General features: G+C 45.1%; 8 protein-coding genes across 12 annotated transcripts; 3 read left to right on the top strand and 5 right to left on the bottom strand.

Moving 5' to 3' along the window:
* Window positions 1–45: 45 nt before the first annotated feature.
* Window positions 46–807, bottom strand: LOC122612874 (immune-induced peptides). The gene is made up of 2 exons (XM_043786741.1): window positions 605–807; window positions 46–543 (listed from the first exon to the last, which is right to left on the bottom strand). Exons 1-2 carry the CDS (start codon window positions 654–656, stop codon window positions 245–247), a joined length of 351 nt encoding a protein of 116 aa, XP_043642676.1. The 5' UTR covers window positions 657–807; the 3' UTR covers window positions 46–244.
* A 329-nt stretch (window positions 808–1,136) lies between these two features.
* On the top strand, window positions 1,137–2,430 carry LOC122612873 (leucine-rich repeat protein soc-2 homolog). 3 transcript variants are annotated; one of them, XM_043786738.1, is made up of 3 exons: window positions 1,137–1,397; window positions 1,457–2,041; window positions 2,101–2,430. In XM_043786738.1, exons 1-3 carry the CDS (start codon window positions 1,218–1,220, stop codon window positions 2,359–2,361), a joined length of 1,026 nt encoding a protein of 341 aa, XP_043642673.1. In that variant the 5' UTR covers window positions 1,137–1,217; the 3' UTR covers window positions 2,362–2,430. The 3 variants fall into 3 exon arrangements, with proteins under 3 accessions (XP_043642673.1, XP_043642674.1, XP_043642675.1); XM_043786739.1 differs by having other exon boundaries at window positions 1,270–1,397; window positions 1,436–2,041; XM_043786740.1 differs by having other exon boundaries at window positions 1,277–1,397; window positions 1,477–2,041.
* Window positions 2,388–2,922, bottom strand: LOC122612875 (mitochondrial import inner membrane translocase subunit Tim10). The gene is made up of 2 exons (XM_043786742.1): window positions 2,772–2,922; window positions 2,388–2,653 (listed from the first exon to the last, which is right to left on the bottom strand). Exons 1-2 carry the CDS (start codon window positions 2,920–2,922, stop codon window positions 2,526–2,528), a joined length of 279 nt encoding a protein of 92 aa, XP_043642677.1. The 3' UTR covers window positions 2,388–2,525.
* A 49-nt stretch (window positions 2,923–2,971) lies between these two features.
* Window positions 2,972–3,351, bottom strand: LOC122612877. Its single transcript, XM_043786743.1, has 2 exons — window positions 3,203–3,351; window positions 2,972–3,131 (listed from the first exon to the last, which is right to left on the bottom strand). Exons 1-2 carry the CDS (start codon window positions 3,238–3,240, stop codon window positions 2,972–2,974), a joined length of 198 nt encoding a protein of 65 aa, XP_043642678.1. The 5' UTR covers window positions 3,241–3,351.
* A 399-nt stretch (window positions 3,352–3,750) lies between these two features.
* On the top strand, window positions 3,751–4,143 carry LOC122612889 (cytochrome c oxidase assembly protein COX19). Its single transcript, XM_043786756.1, has one exon. It carries the CDS (start codon window positions 3,859–3,861, stop codon window positions 4,141–4,143), a length of 285 nt encoding a protein of 94 aa, XP_043642691.1. The 5' UTR covers window positions 3,751–3,858.
* A 15-nt stretch (window positions 4,144–4,158) lies between these two features.
* Window positions 4,159–4,948, top strand: LOC122612888 (phosphopantothenoylcysteine decarboxylase). The gene is made up of 3 exons (XM_043786755.1): window positions 4,159–4,333; window positions 4,397–4,536; window positions 4,595–4,948. The coding sequence occupies exons 1-3, from the start codon at window positions 4,159–4,161 to the stop codon at window positions 4,853–4,855; spliced, it is 576 nt and encodes a 191-aa protein (XP_043642690.1). The 3' UTR covers window positions 4,856–4,948.
* Window positions 4,867–9,412, bottom strand: LOC122612887 (cyclic nucleotide-gated cation channel beta-1). Its single transcript, XM_043786754.1, has 6 exons — window positions 9,364–9,412; window positions 8,878–8,965; window positions 6,594–8,216; window positions 6,391–6,540; window positions 5,894–6,323; window positions 4,867–5,835 (listed from the first exon to the last, which is right to left on the bottom strand). Exons 2-6 carry the CDS (start codon window positions 8,902–8,904, stop codon window positions 4,946–4,948), a joined length of 3,120 nt encoding a protein of 1,039 aa, XP_043642689.1. The 5' UTR covers window positions 8,905–8,965; window positions 9,364–9,412; the 3' UTR covers window positions 4,867–4,945.
* Window positions 9,413–9,698: 286 nt separating this feature from the next.
* Window positions 9,699–17,123, bottom strand: LOC122612533 (high mobility group protein Z). Of its 3 annotated transcripts, none has more exons than XM_043786219.1 (3): window positions 16,945–17,123; window positions 10,634–10,846; window positions 9,699–10,557 (listed from the first exon to the last, which is right to left on the bottom strand). In XM_043786219.1, the coding sequence occupies exons 2-3, from the start codon at window positions 10,784–10,786 to the stop codon at window positions 10,375–10,377; spliced, it is 336 nt and encodes a 111-aa protein (XP_043642154.1). In that variant the 5' UTR covers window positions 10,787–10,846; window positions 16,945–17,123; the 3' UTR covers window positions 9,699–10,374. The 3 variants fall into 3 exon arrangements, with proteins under 3 accessions (XP_043642154.1, XP_043642156.1, XP_043642155.1); XM_043786221.1 differs by lacking the exon at window positions 16,945–17,123 and adding an exon at window positions 15,181–15,433; XM_043786220.1 differs by lacking the exon at window positions 16,945–17,123 and adding an exon at window positions 15,185–15,431.
* Window positions 17,124–18,708: the final 1,585 nt, after the last annotated feature.

Here is an 18,708-nt window from a genome sequence, read left to right as displayed (position 1 = left end):
GATAATAAAAATGGCGCACTTTTCAAAAAAACTAATTATACTCTGTATTATTTTCATTCTTGTTTAATAGCCTAATAATTTGTGTTAGATCAAAAGAAAAAGCATATAAATAAATGTACAGAAAACTTAGCAGGAAATTAGTTACTTTCATGTATGCAATTGAAAAAGTAGATTTCCGTGGGAATGAACTAGAAAACGATGTGTCAAATTAATTAATTGAAACTTTTGCACTTGGAGCTGGCCTTTAAATGGTTATTAAACTAATAAGCAAAATGAGGACGCCACCCATGCTGAAGCTTAAGGGTGAAGAGGCCAAACTCTGGGTAGTTCCCGTGGAGAATTTTTTTCCCGAGGAGGCATGTGCGTAGGTATTTCCCTGCTCATCGGTGTAGACATGTTGGCCATTTGAGTTTTGGAAGACGCCTTCCACACCTGGCACTGTGTAGGGTCCTTCGTTATGACCCCGTATGTAAATGCCACTGCCAGGTGTTCCGAATTCGTGGGGCCCATTTCTTCCATCATAGTTCTGCTGCGCATTTGTCGCTGTAGAAAACAGAGAGTTGAATGGATTTCTCGGATCGGATATTTCCCACACTCGACTTACCGGCGAACAACAAAGTGCCCACTATGAAAACAAGTACAATATACGATCTCATGATGTACTTTCCAGCCACTGAGCTCAATAACAACTGAGCGCGGCTTAGTAATTTGAAATCAATTTATACAAATAGACGGAGAGACGGGCTTTTGCCAATTAGCAGTTGAGAGTGGGTGATGTCAGATGTGAGAACGCATAGAATGGGCTCCCAATGTTGAGCTCTCCTTGCACGACAAACATTACAGGCTGCAATGTACCAATTCTAAAATAGAACTACCCTATTGCCAATGTCTAGCATTTCGCTCATGGTTTTACCCAGCTAATGAAATTTTTAAATTTAGTTCACTAGCTTGGGAAGAGACAGCGAGCAGAGAGTGCAACAAATGGGAGCAGGCATTCAGAGATTTTTGTGCATATATAGACTCCCAGAATCGTTATATAATATGCACTCAAAACAAATGAAAAAATGCGCAAAAGAGGCGACAGTTCGAAACTACAAAACTCAAGTCCTGAAAACAAAGCCAAAAACATAGTAGGTTTTCAGAAGAGTGTGATATAGTTTGGAATACAAGACTACTAAATTCAAGTACTGCAGAAGTAGACACTTATTAGAGGCGACATGGAGAAGGTTTGTCAGTTCTTCCGCAACAACTATGTGCTGGCCAACTGCGAGGATGCCATCTACAAGAAGGCGTACTCCCTGAATCTGTCCCACTACCAAATCTCGCAGGTTCCGGACATTATCGAGAAGTGCGAGACGCTGATGAAGCTCTTCCTCAACCAAAACAAGCTAACAAAGGTGGAAGCAAGTGCACAAGATAACCAATGAAATAATAGACTCGCCATCCCCATTGACAGATTCCATCCTCCATTGGCAGTTTGATGCGATTGCAAGTCCTCACGTTGGACTACAATAAACTGGACGAATTCCCGCTCTGCATCTGTCGCTTGGTGCGGCTGAAGTTCCTCAACATCAGCTGCAATAGCATTAGTTGTTTGCCCCCCGAAATTGGATACCTCACCCTCCTGGAGACCTTCTGGTGCAATAATACCGGACTTTTGGAGCTGCCCAATGAAATTCGCAACTGTGAACACCTCGAGACGCTGGGCGTACGGGGAAATCCCTTAAAGAAGTTGCCCGATGGCATTGGGGCTCTATCTTCACTCCGTTGGCTAACTGCCGAGGGCTGCGAACTCAGCGATGTGCCATTGACCATGGCGCTGCTGGGAAACTTAGTGCATCTGAATCTGAAGGGGAATCGTTTGCGGCGACTACCTAGGATGTTAATGGCCATGCAAAAGCTGCGGTTCGTTTTCCTCAACGAAAATCGTATTGACGAGCTGCCCACGAGGTCCCAGCTGGAGGAGCTGCGCACTCTTCACATGCTCAACCTGTCCAAGAATCCCATCAGTCTGCACCGCGATCTGCAGCTAATGGCTATGGTGAGGCTCACAGACAATCTTTGTGTCTCCCATTAGTTGAATTTCTTGGAATTTTTCAGCGTCAGACGAACCTTTATGTGGAGCTGTCGTCAGATCCCGCCGATATCTGTGATGGTCTTACCAGTCGAGCTAGCCTCAACACCCAGGAACAGCAGGAGGATCAGGCGCGAGGTGCGGGACAGGACATGGACTCCTCCGACTGGGCGAACAGCGTGCGGACCAGCGAACTGGACACGACGGACGAGAGTACGCTGGAGAACAACATCGAGGATCTGAGTGTCATGCTGCCGGAAATGTCGCGCTTTGTCACCACCTTTTGAAAGCATTAATGTGTGTCAACGAGATCTGAGATATTATGTAGCACACATAAATCTGTGGTTTATTCTCTACAACTGGGTGTTTTGTACATGTACCTCTAACAATCGTAGCGCTTCAAAAATGCACATTGGTTAAGCGGAAGTGTGGGTTAATGGGTGGTGCCAGGTTAACTAGACATCTTCTTCATCAGCTCCTCGTCCTGCATGGACATGGCCGTCAGCTTCTTGCCGATCTTCTCGTGAATGTCCAGGTATTTGGCCACACAACGATCGATGCACACCATCTCGCCTTTGCCTGTAAGTTGCGGAAAGCATTGAAATAAGATTGCGGTGCCAGTTTCAAGATTTCTGTTTGAGTTTCGTAAGTTTACAAACTACAGTGAATCAAAGGGAAATCTAAAGGGCCTACTCACCCAACTCCGATTCGGAGTAGCGGGGCGGAATGCACTTCTTGTGGCAAGCGTTCGTCATGCGGTTATATAAATCGGACATCATTTCAATCTCCATCTCCTGCATCATCTGCAGCTTGGCCTGGTCGGCGGAGCTGATCTGGGGCAATGCCATCGCGTTGTGGGTGTGTTTCTGCTGGGTTCTAGAGACTGGGTGCTACCAGTTAGTAGTCGAATCGCCTGTCCGATGCTGCGGTTGAGTCGTAATCCCCTTGGTTTGCCTTCCTCATGCGCTCACGCACTCGCATGCTCTCGTAACGCCGGTTCTCAACGGATCTCTTCGACAGCACAAATGCGTACACGCCACCCACGGTCAGAACAGTCCTGTTTCGAAATTTTCAAACACCATATAGTAGAGTTAGGCCTGTGTCACTAAAAACGATTTTTCTACAAACCAACAGACAGCAATTCGCCCTGCGTTGCCCAACGACATAGCCTGCTACGAAAAAACGACACACTAACGCGTTTGGATGGTAGGTGTGCGGGATTTTTTATCACTGGCACGTGTGACAGCTGTCACATAGGGGGTATTCCTTCCAATGGAAGTCACTGAATAGGGAAACTGTGATTTGGTTGGTTGGAAAACACAGTAAATCTTTAATAGGTAGCTATGTTTCCTTAAACTATACTTACTGCTCACTTAATCAGCTAAATTACTTTATGTGTTAATCCATGGTTTTAATAGTATTACGAAATTAAACGTTTTACTTGCATATTACTTACTTATAATTTATTAATATAAAAGAAGTATCAATGATAAGTAAGTTATCAATTAATACTTTTATTTAGATCTTCTAATAGGTATTTATTAGAACTATTTTCTATCTAACTTTAAACCGTATTCCATTAAAATTAATAAAATGATGTGTGATTACTAATATTTTAATTCAGATAAGAATTCAAAATGACCTTCGTCACTCTAAGTAGTTGACAATTTTTGGTTCTCAAGTTCCTCTGGTCACACTCACCAGCTGTTTACACAATTATTTCGTAATTTTAAGTCATATTTTATGAATGAATTAAGATAAGAGGCGCGCAAAGCTACTCACAAATGACTTCGCAGATCTACAGCCAGAAGAAGTTCGTGCCTACGCCGCCCGAGAAGGGTTCCTTTCCCCTGGACCACGAAGGCCTCTGCAAGAAGCAATTCCTGCTCTACGCCAGTTGTCTCCGCAAGAACGCCCAGGATACGAGCCAGTGCCGCCAGGACGCGCAGAATTATCTGGCCTGCCGCATGGACAACAATCTTATGGAGAAAACCGAATGGTCCAAGTTGGGTTTTCACGACCAGAGCACCAAGACCGATCAAAAAGCACCGGAGGTCCAGCAGCAATAGCCGGCATTGAGAACCATGAAACCCGAACGTAATGTGATGATAGCGGCCACCGGAAGTGTGGCCACCATTAAGTTAGCCCAGTTAATCCGGGAGCTCTCCGACGAGCGCTTGCCATTCAAGTTCCACCTGAAAGTACTTGTTACCGAATCAGCCAAGCACTTCTTTGAACTGGAGCAAATTCCCGAAAATGGTGAGTTGTCTTAATCTCCGGCCATATAAAATTAAGCAGCGTTGTTTTATATGCATATTGTAGTACCCATTTACCACAATCGCGACGAGTGGATCACCTGGAACAAGCGAGGAGATCCTGTACTGCACATAGACCTAGGCAAGTGGGCGGATTTGCTGGTGATTGCCCCCCTTAGCGCTAACTCTCTGTCCAAAATGGCCACCGTAAGTTTAAGACTACATTTTAGACACCAACTTATTTCTGTATCTTCGTTTATGACAGGGGATTTGCGATAACATCGTAATGTGTGTGGTGCGTGCTTGGGACCTTCAGAAACCTCTGCTCTTCGCACCTGCGATGAATACCCGTATGTACGACCATCCAATAACTCGGGAGCAGATCGACAAGCTGACCAGTTGGGGCTACAAGGAGATACCCTGCATCTCCAAGACTCTTATGTGCGGGGATACTGGAAACGGTGCCATGGCAGAGGTGCCCACAATTGTGGAAACGGTGCTATCTGCCTTTCAGCCGAGCAATTAGTTAAAATCAAATGTTATACACACAAAGTTTATATCGCAGAATATTTTGTTACAATAGTTAGACAAATAATATGGAATTGGCTATGAACTCTTAGAGATCCACCACCTTCATGTCCTCCAGGGAGTTGTTAGCCGATTGGCTGATCAGCGCCTTCTCTGAATCCGTAAGGTTGATAAACTTGTGCTTAGACTTCAGCTCTTGCTGTATGGAAGATAGCAAATCTGGCGAGCAGCGACCCGGCTTCAAACTCTTTTGATCCTGCGATTCGGCGGCGCCTGTGACCTCCATCTTGGGCTCCACAATGGTCTCCATCTGTACGGATTGGCGCTTACGGCGCATCCTCTTCGAACCTCTCGTGATGAGCACCACGGCGGGCGATTCAAACGGCAGCGCCTGGATAACTGTCTGCAGAAGTTTCGGCGCCGTCTCTGGTGTTTTGGGATTCCCGATGACCACATCTGCCTGGAGGGCACTGCGTGCTCGCTCTCGCTCCTCTTCCCGCTCCCTGGCTGCATTTTTCCGCATTAGTTGGCGTGCACGCTTCTTGAGAATCGCCTGGGCGGTGGGATAGTAAGCAATGACCTCGTTAAGATCCGATTTGGACAACACAAACAGGTTGGAATAGCCTTTGGATCGGACATCTGCTGTCCTGCGATCCGCTCCATTGATTCCAAGCAGACTGATCTCCCCGAAAACGGAACCTTCGGTTAGAGTGGCTAGCACTACATCGCTGCTAGGACCGCCCATCACTTGAACCTGTCCCAGTTTCACGATATACATCTCTCTGCCCACCTCGCCCTTGCGGCAAACGAAATCTCCTGGCAGAAATGTGACTGCCCTTAGTTTTAGAACCAAATCTCTGAGTAAAGCCTCTTCGCAATCAGCAAAGAGTTGTACCTTGGAGAGCGTTTGGATGTGCACGGAGATGGCGATATCGGTTTTCAAATTAATGGGCAAAGCGTCCAATATGTTGGATTCATCTACGGATATAAACTTAATTACTTGTTGCATCTGAAAAGTATTAGATTAGATACGAACCCAAAGTGCGCTGCTGTTCCCATGTAAACTGGAACCACATTTTGACCCTTGACTGCACCTCCTGGGAGAGATTGAGGCGTCGCATGTACTCCAGTGTCTCATCCTCCAGCTGGCGATACTCATGCTTGTTCCTCGTGGCTGTCGAGATGATGTCCCTGATCTGACCGATGAGCAGCGCGAATACAAAGACGCCCATTAGCCAGGCCACCGTCATGAAGACGTACTCTCCCTGGCGTTCCGGTTTTGGATTTTTCCCTATCGAAGTGGCCGTCTTGGTGGCAAAAGCGAAGCACCTTACATAGGGATGGCCCTTGCCGCTGAAGACCCAACGATTCTGTCCCAGACCCTGGTAGTCACTATAGGCGTAGTAGAGAGCAGCCGTAATGTGGATCATGTACAGCATGTAGGTTAGGGTTTTGGCCACTCGAACCTACATATTGGAAGTTTATGTTTGGTTGTTTAACTAATGAATGGTTGGGAAAGTAGAAATATCTTACGAAGTGTGGAGAGGATATGACTCGATCCAAAAGGCGAAACACTTCCCAGAAGCTCTGAATCTTGAAGAAGCGGGGAAAACGCAGCCAAACCGCATTTGTTCCCAGTTTAAAGTATAAAAGCTCCAGCGGAAGAAGGGCCAGTAGATCCAACTGGAACATACATCATTATTATTATTATTCTTCAAATTACAACTTTAGCCCACCTTAAACTGCAGTTTTCGCATGTAGTTCTTTCTGGTGAGGTTCTTGTTTTTCACCCAAAACCCCTCAAAGAGGTACATCACCCGATGTTTAAAGAAGACCACATCCAGCAGGTATATAATGTCGGCACAAAAGTCACAGGCCAGCCAGATGTTGGTGTTCTCCTTGGTCTGAAAGGGAAACGAGGCACGCAGCGGGATTACCCAGGCGTTGTAAAGGAACGATAGCGACACAACGCATAGCCAGGAGATGTAGATCTTGCCCTGGGGATCCAGGGTGCGCTCATCATTGTTGGCGCCGCACAAGCTGGAGCAGAGCCACACATTGGACCGGGGAGTGTCCGCTTCGAAGAGTCTGCCGCGATGGGGCGATTGACCTGCTGGCACCAGGCGCACCTTGTGCTGCGGAGAAGGATGCAGACTCTTGGTCGGAGGCGGAGATGGTGAACTGGCCGTGCTGCTGGACGATGGAGTTGGAGGCAGCTCGATCCGGGACTTCACCTTATTTGCCCTGGCTGTAAAGCGTCGAACCAGATGACGGACCTGGTCGCGAAGGAACTGCTGACCCTGGGAGTCCAAGCTCCCGGCACTGCTTGGCTTGCGGTGATCCACGTCCGAGTTCATTTCCGTATCCGGTTCATCAACAGCCACTATCTCGCTCTCGTTTATCGAGGGTGTCCGCTGGGTTCGTTCGTTTCGATCTTCATTTTGAAGTTCCGGCGATTCGTTGTAACATATCTGAACATCCTGCTCGTCCTCGTCGATGTCGGGTTGGGATTGCACCTGATGCAGTGGTGAGTTCTTCTCCTCCTCCTCATCCTCCTTGGGCAGAACCACCTGGCCCGTGGCTGCGGCCAGTTCCTCGGCCCGCTGAATGGCAATCGGGTCGGCCACGACTTCGGGTACAGCTCCTGGTAGTGGAACCATTTCGAAGCTCTCCTGCTCGAGCACTCTCCTCACACTATCCGGACTCACTAGTGGCTTCTCATGATGCAGTATGTGCTTGACCAGAGCGTGCGTGGCGCCCACATTGTTCTGATGCTCCGTGGAGTCCACACATCCAATTTTCCCATTCCTAAAGTACAGTCTGGAGTGGTAGAACCGTGGACTTCCAGGTCGATGTCTTCTGGGTGGCGCCTTGTAGGCATTTATCTTATAGGTAATCCTCTTCACCGGACTGGGGCACTTGTTCTCCTTGTTGGAGTACAGCATCTGCTCCTGTTCCTTCTCCCTCTGCATGAGCTCCTCGGTGGCACTGACGAACTGCTCGATCTCCTTCAGATCCTTGGTGATCTCCTCCAGACTGCGCCGCACCTGGGCCTCCTTTTCGCCCGGACTCGAGTAGCGGCGTGTGCTTTCCGGCTGCTGGTTAATAACATTCCGCATGAAGGCATGTCGCTCCAGGGTGTCGCAGAACTTGGGCTCCTTCCGCGACGATGAACTGGAGGACGAGCTGCTCTGGGAGCCGGTTTGGGCGACGGGTGAGGTGGCCATCCGCTTGAGAAGCGGGTGATTCGGCTGCGGTGACTGGAACTCGTCGTAGGCAAAGTTCTCCAATATATTCGGAGATGACTTTAGCAACGATGCACTCGCCTCCGGTTCGAGCTTCTCACTTGGGCGATTCACCTGCAAATGAGCGAATGAGCCGCACGTTCAGTCGATTGAGGGTCGGTTTTAGAAATACACGCAAATAAAAACAAGGCGAACCAGCACGCAAATGCAATAAAAACAACAAAAACGGGGGGACAGTTTGTGTGATTCGCATGGTAATTGCTGGAGATACCCGCACATCGGCGCTTTGGAGTCGCTGTAACGCCAAAAGCTCATCCACCGAACTATTCAGCTAATATGAAAGCCAAAGGAGTATGAACCCTAAGGGTCGTGCACACTACTTTCAAGATCCTTGAACGGAAGTCCTGCCTAGGGCACATTCAACTTTGCCTGCTAATCATAGTGAAAGCTGAGGTCACAGTGAAAATAACGCTTTTATTTTACCAACAACGAGGGGAAAACAAGTTAAACACCTCACATCCTGAGATTCTTTCTTTGAAGAAACAAATTATAAAACCATAAGTAATCATTTAAGCTAAATAATCTCTGTAAGTATTACATAAAGTTTAATTAATACGAGTTTCTTTTTTGCTATTCCTAATTTGAATAGAAATAACCATACGTATCACTGAGAATACCATTCAAGAATTATTTGAATCAGTTCAATCAGTCAAAAAGATACGTATAGCTCCAGAAATATATAAACTATATATACTAGAAATTGGCCATTGCTTACCTTCCGAAAACGTGCCATGCTGGACATCGTGTTGACCGACCTGCCAGCGGACAAGTTCAGTGTCAGCGAAGAGTTCAGGGTCGTTAGCCTGTAATTAAGCGGGGGAAAGAAACGAGTTTAGCAGGGTGCGTGTTGCACACGGCGTATGATTAATGTGCTGGCTGGACACGCAAATCGCAATGCACTTGACCCTATCGAGTGTTATCTACTCAGCTTATTATTTTTGCCTATTCATACGCTCTACGCACTATTGATTTTTCCAGCTGTTGCAACTTGTAGTGCGCCATTCGTATTTCCTCTGTTGGCCGTTCTTTTGGTGCTGATAAGCAGAGTCAACAGGTGGTTGAAAATTGGTGAAAAGTTCACCTGGACCTCCACAGGTATTTAATTTAGTGCTAAGGTGTTTGCTTTTATTAAATTCTCTGCTGAGCTGTGTCGGTAGCACTAGCTCTAAACTTACTTGCACTACTTTTTTGTTAAACCTACTTTTTTGGCGAAGGACCTCGATCCTAGACAGAAAGTCACCAGCCCTCGATGCAGAGGAAGATAAACTGGTCAGCAAAACGCGGTACATCTGTTTAGTTAGTCCAAACAATTTTAACGCAGGCGCTCTTCGCTTGGTTCAGATACAGTGGTGTAAAAGCTATGAAAAGTTATCCAAACTGTTTTGTAAAAGAAAATTCTGTGTGCGCATTTATATTACTCATAAAATATTTAGAAAATTACTTAATACTTTTAAAATAAACGTGTAACACTAAAGTTTCCTGTGTATAAAAAGTTTATCCAGCTCCCAAATACCAAAGTAAATTCAATGCAACGCCTTGAGTTTTCAGAATTTTTATATATTTTTTTTTAAATATTCCATTCAGCTCTACATTCACAATTACATATTTGTAATATTGGTTTTTTGTTTTCCTTTTTAAATTACATAATATATATTTAAATATATATTTATGTATACGGTTTAAAATGTATGTATATATATATATATATAACTTTTTGCTCTCGAATCGAGGGACTCAAAATTCAAATAACTTGACGCGATCGAAAGTGGCTAAAGGGGGAGCGCGGGGAATCGCCACTTTTGGGGGCAGTGGGCTGTATGTATGTTGCGGGGGGAGTGTCATACATATAGATACATTTATACGTACAAACCTAGAATATAAAGAACAGATGACTGGAAATAATGTGTGTGTGATCCTTCACATCTTTAACTTAGTCTTTATGGTTTATGCTGTGTGTTGGCATGTGTGTATCTGTGTGTGTATCTGTGTAAGTGTTCGCATGTCAATGGATTTAGTGCATATTTAAAGATTTAAGGTCTTAATTCGGTTTTTCTTTGTTTTTTTTCATATTTTTTTTGTTTGGTTTTTAATTAGGTTTTTTTCTTGGTTTTCATTTTTGTGGGTTTTTTTTGTCACTTAAAAAATTACATTAATAAAATGTATTTTAAAACTTATGCAGAAAAACGTTGCCCATTTCGGTGGATGCAACCGTCTACTCGCTCTCGTCCTCCTCCTCCTCCTCGGAGGACTCTTTCTTCTTGGCCTTCTTGGCTGGCTTGGCGGCCGCCTTCTTTCGCTTCTTGGGCGCTCCCGAATCGGTGCCGCCATTGGCCTCGTACTCCTTCACCGCCTTGTTGTACTCCTCCTTCATTTTGATGGCCTTCTGCTCCCACTCCTGCGAAAAGGTAGCGAAAATGCCCAGGAATCAGTAATCGCATTCGGGTTGCTGGTTACTAGTTGCCTGTACTTACGGTCTTATCCTTCAGTCCGCGCCAGAGCTCTCCGCCCCGCTTGGCGATGTCTGTCACCTTGCTGCCGGGATTATCCTTCTTGATCTGTTCGCGGGTCTCGTTGAGCCACAGCATGTAGGCGGACAGGGGACGCTTCGGGCGATCTCCACTCATTTTTCTGGTTAAATTTGACTTCTCTCAAGGAATATATATCAGGGCTGAGCACTTAAGCAGCTGCAAGAAGACAAAATATTCATTAAAAATCATGATAAAGACTTGATTAAAATTATGAACAAACAAGTAGTTAATCTGTCTCTATTTAAAGTCCTAATTTGAAATTTCCCTGAGTCTTAAATCATTTTATTTAAATTTAAATCACAGACAGGTGCATATGTTTTTCTTCTGCTCCTGACTCGGCCGATTGAATTTTCAATAATTGCATTTTGGGCAGCCATTAATTAAATATTCCGGTCGCGGTGAAATGACCCCTGGCTGTAGCCCCACCCCCTTTTGCCGCCCAGATGGCAACGTAAATGAAATACTTTTGATACATAATCCTTGCGGCTTTATATAACCCCCCGCACATAATGGCTATTTATGGCAGCAATATTTCCAATTAATTGCGGGTGTCGATTTCTTGTACATATGTACTCATCGGGCCATCATATAAGCCTTGCATTTATATAACACAGAGTTCAATGACCACAAGAAGTGCATTTTTGCACCGGACTTTAAAGAGCCCGAGCGCCTTAGCAAATCAGCTGGGAGTTGGGCATGCAAATGAGGCGACAACGATGACGACGACACTCTGCCCCCCAAAACAACAGCCATGAGCCATGAGCCATGCACTTGACCCAAATCCAGGAATTCAGCGCAAAATGCACGACAACGAGACATCGACATCGACATCCACATCCACATCCACATCGAAGTCGACATCGTTGGGGAAGGGCGGGGAAAAGGGGAGACGACGATGGGTTGCTGCAGACGGAGGAGCATAACGACGTGAATTGGGTTAACAAACGACTCGAAAGCGAAGGAATCTGCGACCTGAGGAGCCAAGTGGGAGGCATGAGGAGGTGGCTGGACGAGTGGCGCATCAATCAGGCAGCCGCCATCGCCATCGCACATTGCAGATTGCACAACACCATCGTTTGGCCAGCGGCTGGGGGATATCGTCACTTCCAACCAAACACCCCTTCCTCCCCCCACGCAGATACCTCGTACATACATAGTCGTATCTGCGTATCCTGTGTCCGGGTGCAACAGGAAAACGGCGGCAAAATTGTTGCTAGTTCAATGCGGACACAGACACACACGCATCCACCAGATAGACGGTTGATGGCTGGCGAGGCTTCGCATATTGCGGCAACACGTGAGGCAGCCAGGATTCCACCTCCCTATTCTCCCCGCTCTTTATCTATATACATATATGACATACATAGATGTATATTTTCCTTTGCCAGTGGGGGTCCACCTAGAAAATCGAAAGCGAAAACCATTTCCCATTGGTGCGATTGTATGTGCATAGTCGGTTGCGTAAATATACATATCTGTATCTGTTGTTCTGCACTGTGAGCTTGCTGAAAGCATTTCCGAGTTATAACAAAGTTTAACGCTTATATTAAGAGACCCCTGCATTGATACTGCACTTCTTAGCTTTACGATGCACATCAAATAATGTTTAATTCTCAAGAATCAAAGCCAAACGAAATGTAACAATATTACGATAGATTTACCTAAGATCCGAGAACTCACAAACCAAAAGTAAGAACAATAACTAAACTCTCCAAAATACAACTAAAATAGTTATTTTTGTTCATAATTTGAGGTCATAACTCCGCTAGTTGACTGGCAACGCATCCATGTTGTTCCATTATTCAGCAGCATTACGCATACGCAGCGTTGGCAACATGGCACATTACGCATACGCAGCGTGTTGCGGCCGCCCCTTGTGCATGTGGCATAATGAAACCCCAGACTAACGACAAACAGAGAACCCACACAAAAGGCGCACAAAGCATATTAAACGGAATACAAAATAAGGAGCTGCAAAAAACGCAAATCCTTTTCAGTGGGAAATACAGCACAAATGTCAGTTTGCCGATCTAAAAATTGAAAAGCAGTGCGTCGACAGAGGCAGCGGCAGCAGCGGCGACAGAGGCATCGGCAGCAACAGCGGCAGCGACTGAAGCAGCAAATGAGGCAGCGGCGTCGCGTTGACGTCAACTGAGAGACAACTGACAACGCTTATCTGGTCGCCTCTATGTGTTTATGGCGTGTGTTTTTAATGCCACCCGGCCGGAGGAGAGACTTTCCGTGCAGCACCACCAGTGCAAATAGCAACCACCGTGCCACCGTGCCGCTTTGCCACCGTGCCACCGTACCACCGAACCTCCGCGTCCAGCCGAAACCACCCAAACCGCCCAGCAAAAACCCAACGAAGTATTGGCTTGCCTGCAGCAGGAAGCTTGTGCGCAGAACCAGCATTTTAGGGTAGATACTTTCCCAGGGATTTGCGCACTGGATGGCCTCTATGTGTTTTTCGCTGGAGAGCGTGGAACGCACAGTGGTGACTTTCAACGAGCGGATACATAAGGCCGTTAATGCCCTCGGTTAATGGGCCGTACTTGTGTCTCGCCGGTTTCGCTCAGTGTACGGTACAGTCGTGGCACAAATCAAAGGGTAGGTAGGTCAGCACGTTAGCGAAGCAGATTGAAAGTGGAACGCTAGATGGCGCCATGGTTCTATTCATAAATTATTCATGATATTAATTGCAAGGGCAGTACTAATTGTAACCAAAGGTTGGCTTTCAAATATTTAAGGTTTGTGTTTACTAAAAATGATAAAACTAAATGCCTTAAGCTTTAAACCTAAGTCTTAGGAATATGATTATGATGCATTGTAGCAAAAATGAGAAAAGCGGAAGCTAGGAATCATTTCAAAGTCAGTATTATAAAAGTAGTAGCCTTGTGGATCTCTACTAGCAGCGATAGCGCTGCACACAATGTGTGATATCAGAAGGCTGAGAAAAGCGGGTATGATCGCTGGTGGGTGACTTTGACGGACCTCAGAACAACTGCCGCTATCAGCGTTAGATTAGCTCGTAGTCGTATTCGATTGGGAACGTGAACCCGCGCAAAAGTGGCGCGAAAAGAGCTTCGTAGCTGTAAATGCCCCCTAGAAGCTGAAGCTCAGCGGCTATTGCTATATCGCGCTCGCCCTCTCTCTCCTTATCGGTGTGCTGGTTATTTTCTGCCTGTGTGAGTCAGTGGGGGGGTACTGAATAACAAAACTTTTGGCGCCATTTTTAGTCTGCACTCGAGAGTGCAGCACGCAAAGCGCTAGAAAATAACAACACGACAGGCACGCGGAAGAACAAAACTGCTTATAATCAGATGACGAGTCAAAGGAGCTGCAAATCGGCTAAATGGGCGTCCAGATCCAACAGGATCAGCAAGGATCCTGAACAGCACTGTATTCCTAGCTAAGCATGGCAAACATTACTGGGAATCAATCAAGTGAGATGCAGCGAGAAAAGCAAAAGTCCGGCCTGATTACCACAGCAAAACAGGATTAGCCGGACAGGACCAAGTGGAAGAGTGCAAAATGCCAGGCAAATAGGCTGTGGCCAAGAGAAGCCGCAGACGGCGACAGGTGGGTGGACAGCGGGTGGCCAATTCCCGAAGGCGAGACCCAAAGCCGATCAGAAATCAAGAGCCCCAACAAGCAGGTGCGACTGAAAGTGACTTGCACTGGGGAACGCTCCGCCGCCAACAACAAACTACACTGGCCAAACCGAACCTTGATCGGAGTATGCAGTTACAAAAGATTTTAGAGTCTTTAATTGATTGTAATACTGAAATGTTGGCTTCTAGATAATTAATTTGTTTCAGTGTGTTATTTATAAAGGTAAGCCGCTTGTTAATAATCTAATTTTAAATACAATGAAATTAACAAATTGATTAGCCAATCGCATATGAGTTGTAATCAGCGTTTTCACATTCACACTTCAATGCACTGACTAACTCAATATTATTGTGGTTATATCAATCTACCTCACATATCAGCATTAATTTGCATGTCAACGTCGTTTTAATCAATCAAACTTTTAGCTCTTCCTACAATTTCATTTTCGCCCTTAAGTAAAAAACCGCAGCCAAAGAAAACCACAGCAAAAAAAAAAGTTTTTAAATTTGTATAACATTAAATAAAAGTGAATGTCAAGTTAATGTACACCTAATTGTTATAAATTATTAACCAAATCGTAATTTCATCACGAAACACCCATTAATTGTGATTAATTATTCAAATACAAAAACGCTCTGCAAACTATCATCTAGCACATGATTTAAATTCACTCATAGGCCCAAAATAAAATCTCACGGAAACCTTGTAAACGTCGATTAATTGGGTAAATACATAACCGAATAAATATATTCACGCGCACATGATTTCACTTGAGTCGAAGATTAATGCCTGACCGACTAATTTGACGACGAGTGTAATTGCGCTTGGCCAGCAAAGTGCAAAAATCGTATGAAAAATGCCCATATCTACATACGTACGTACTTTGCCTTGTCGCTCTTCTTAGCCCGAAACGTTGTTCAGATACTTGTACTGGATACTGAATACTGGATAGTGGATACTGGATACTAGGTGCTGACTGCCGAGTGCTGAGTACTGGGCTCTGCTGCTGCTGCCTGTGAAAATTGCCTTGCACGAACTGAACTGAGACTGAAACTGAACAAAATGTACTGGGCTGGCTGGCTGGCTGGCTGGCTGGCTGCCTGGCTGCCTGCTACTGCTACTGCGAGCGTCTATAGGCAAGCGAACTGAACTGAAATTCAACTGAAGCAGCTGTACCAGGCAATGGCCATACAAGCTATACAGAAACCCAACCAAACCGAACCGAAACCGAAACAGAAACACACATAGAGGCGAACGGCAGAGAGAGAGGGGGCATACACAGCACACACAGCACAGCACAGCACAGCACACACAGCACACAGCACAGCAGAAGCAAAAGCAAAAGCAAGGCAGCAACGGCGACGAACGACGAACAGCGAGACCATCAAATAGCACGGAGTACGTACGTACAGGCAGGCCAAAGCAAAAGTATCTGTATCTGAGAGGCGAGCAACCCGGCCAGCCAACCAACAAGCACGGCACATCGGGGGTAGGCGACTGTATGCGCACAGTGGCGGGCCTTCGGGTGTGTACGGCTCACGCGAGGCGACTCATTTGCGTGGTCGCACACTGGTGGGCCTCCTCAATTAGAGGAACAGCGCATGCACAGTACAGGCACAGAATATTGAAAGTGCATGTTTTGGGTTTTACAAATAAATTGAGATATCTTTTTGAGCCCTATAAAACAACATTTTAAAGCTGTCACAGAAGAAATTTATATTTATTTTTATTCCTTAAAATTGAAAATTATTTTTTTTTGAAAATGACCTCGGTACGAACCCTACCAATGTTTATCGCAAAGCAAGCACCCTAAAATTTAATGAGACGCGCATGTTCCGACTATTTTTGCCGCGACTGTACCCTGTTTGTTCATATAAAAAGCATGGAGCTGTGAGAACGAATTGCCAGTAGTATTTGGCGGCGCCGCTTTCCCCTCTCCGCACACACCACCCTCTCCCCCCCCATCCCCGGCCCCCTGCCCCTATCCGTCCCATTTAATACCCCAGAGCTCGTCCAAAACGTCGTCACTGCCACCCACCTGTACCGCCCACCTCGTCCCGCAAAAATTAAAAAATAAAGCACTCCTATTTCAGCACTTCCAATTACACATTGCCATCACCATCAACATCGCCATCGCCATCACCGTCGCCATCGCCCTTTGGCCATCATTCAGTTTGTTAAAAATTCCCTGGCAAACTAAAGTTTTGTTGGCCATTCCAGAAAATATTTAACCTACAATATTGATTTGACATTTACATTTAAATCGATTGAGTAATCAGCTAAGCCAATCAGCTCGCCCAACAGACGCGTCGTCTGCATTTCAAAAAATAACCGTCAATATTTCGCGCGCGCCCTCCATTCAAAATTTCAATTCCAATACGAGCACGATGTGGACGAAAGCTAAAGCCACCTAACCAAAAGGCGAAAGCAATGTGGCTCTATGTGGGCCCCCAAGTAGTAAGTAGTAGAGTGTATGGCCCACGCCGTGGCCGTAGAGCAGCAGTACCACACGAAAAAAATTGGGTCGTTTGGTTTATTTAGCAAAATTTATATAATAAACGGCCATCGTGGCAATATTATTTGGCCAGATAATTGAGGCTAGACAATAACGAATCAATCGTAGTGAAGCACTTCACACTCACCCGTATGAAAATGTCGCGTAATTTGCGTTTTAATTGCGGCAAATCGGTAAAAATCTGCTCGATTTTGGTTCAGTTGCTGCTCTGTTCACTGTATAAAATTTTCTTTGCACTGAATGCCCAAGTCGCTTGAGCGTACGTAGTACAGCTTTTGCCTTTGCAATATGAAATACACAGCGTAGAGTGAATGCCAGAGCCCAGAGCCATACGGCCATACGCCATATAGCTCGAGTACGACGCAAACGCAGGCAAACTGCTGCTCGGTCGCTGTGTGCGTGCCCGAGTATCTGTGTGTGTGTGTGTGTGTCTGAGTATGTCTGAGTGTGTCTCTGTATCGCTCGCCGCTCGCTACTGGCACTGGTACTGGTACTGGCAACTGGCGCTGGCACTGGCACCAGCACTGGCGCACTCACAGATACAGAACGTTTCCCTATCGGTGTGTATCTGGCCTGGCTGGCGAAATGTGCGGATGTGTGGGTTTTTGCTTTGGCTCTGCTGGGTTCGTTCGTTCGTTCGTTATATGAACACACAGCACGCCAGAGCAGAGCAGATGGACGGCACAGGAGGCGGCGGTGGATGAGGCGGTGGCGGTGGAGGTACAGGCGGAGATGGAGGTGGAGGTATCAACGGAACGGCAAGAGCGCAGAGTCAAAGCATTGAACATGGCCGCCTGGTCTTGGTCTTGGTTTGGCCTGACTGGCCTCTGGTTCGCTTTGAGCGGTCTCGTTCGACATATCTTGTCCGCTTTTCCGTCGAATTTTGGATAGTTTTATCACTAACATGGGGTGTACTGGGTATGGGAAGATTTCGGGAAAACATCAATCCTACAAATGGCATTTAAATTTCTTTGATATTTCATTTAAATATGCGCTTTTTGGGATATTTTCTGTAAGCAAACATTAAATTATTAGTAGTATTCTCAGTTTTTAGTTAAAAATATAATTTTTTTTAACTAACTTGGAGTGTTTTGGGCATGGGGAAATTTTGGAAAAACATTAAGCTCCAAAACGGCATTTAAAGTCTTGAATATTTAATTAAGGAAATCTGAGATTTAGACCTTTGTTTGCTAGAAACTTATAAAATAAAACGTGCAGTGTACAGAGCATGGGAAAGTGTGCAGAAAATATAAATCATTCGAATGCTATTTAGACCTTTTAAGTTTGTTTTATAGAAATTAAAAATGAATAATTTATTCGACATTATTTGCATTTAATAGTGATATTTAATAAATTTTAAAACTTCTGTTTAGACTGGCCTAAATAATGTTTAGTAAATTGATTACTGTTCGTAATTAGTTTGGGTGTGATTTTCATGATTGCATCTTGGAAAAATAATGCTATACGCGATTTGAATGGGAAATATATTTTTTTAACACTGCGAATGTTGTTGCCTACTTTGTATGAAAACTAATCATTAATCAATTAATAATATAGTGTAATGGTAATCAAGGTATTGTCGCCGAATACTTATTACATCTATTTTTACGAAAGTTGATATAAATTGTAAAAAAAATATAAAAACATCTAAAAAATAATATTTTCTATAATCGCATTAAATAATTTTTTGTAGACAAACTATAAAAAAAAAAAAACAATTTTTTTTTTTAATCTACAATAAAAGACAAATAAACAAATTTTTAGTAAGTAGACAGATTGGACACGGCCTCAAAGTTACAACAATAATACATCGGCGTAATGATATCAGAGTGCTGTTCCAAATGGCCTTATCTAATCGAGGAAAGTGACAGCCGAAATTGCGGCGATGAAA

Source organism: Drosophila teissieri, chromosome 2R (assembly GCF_016746235.2).
Source record: "Drosophila teissieri strain GT53w chromosome 2R, Prin_Dtei_1.1, whole genome shotgun sequence".
Classification (NCBI taxonomy): Eukaryota; Metazoa; Arthropoda; class Insecta; order Diptera; family Drosophilidae; genus Drosophila; species Drosophila teissieri.
Note: the sequence above shows the minus strand (reverse complement) of the source record. Positions and strands in the feature narration are given on the sequence as shown.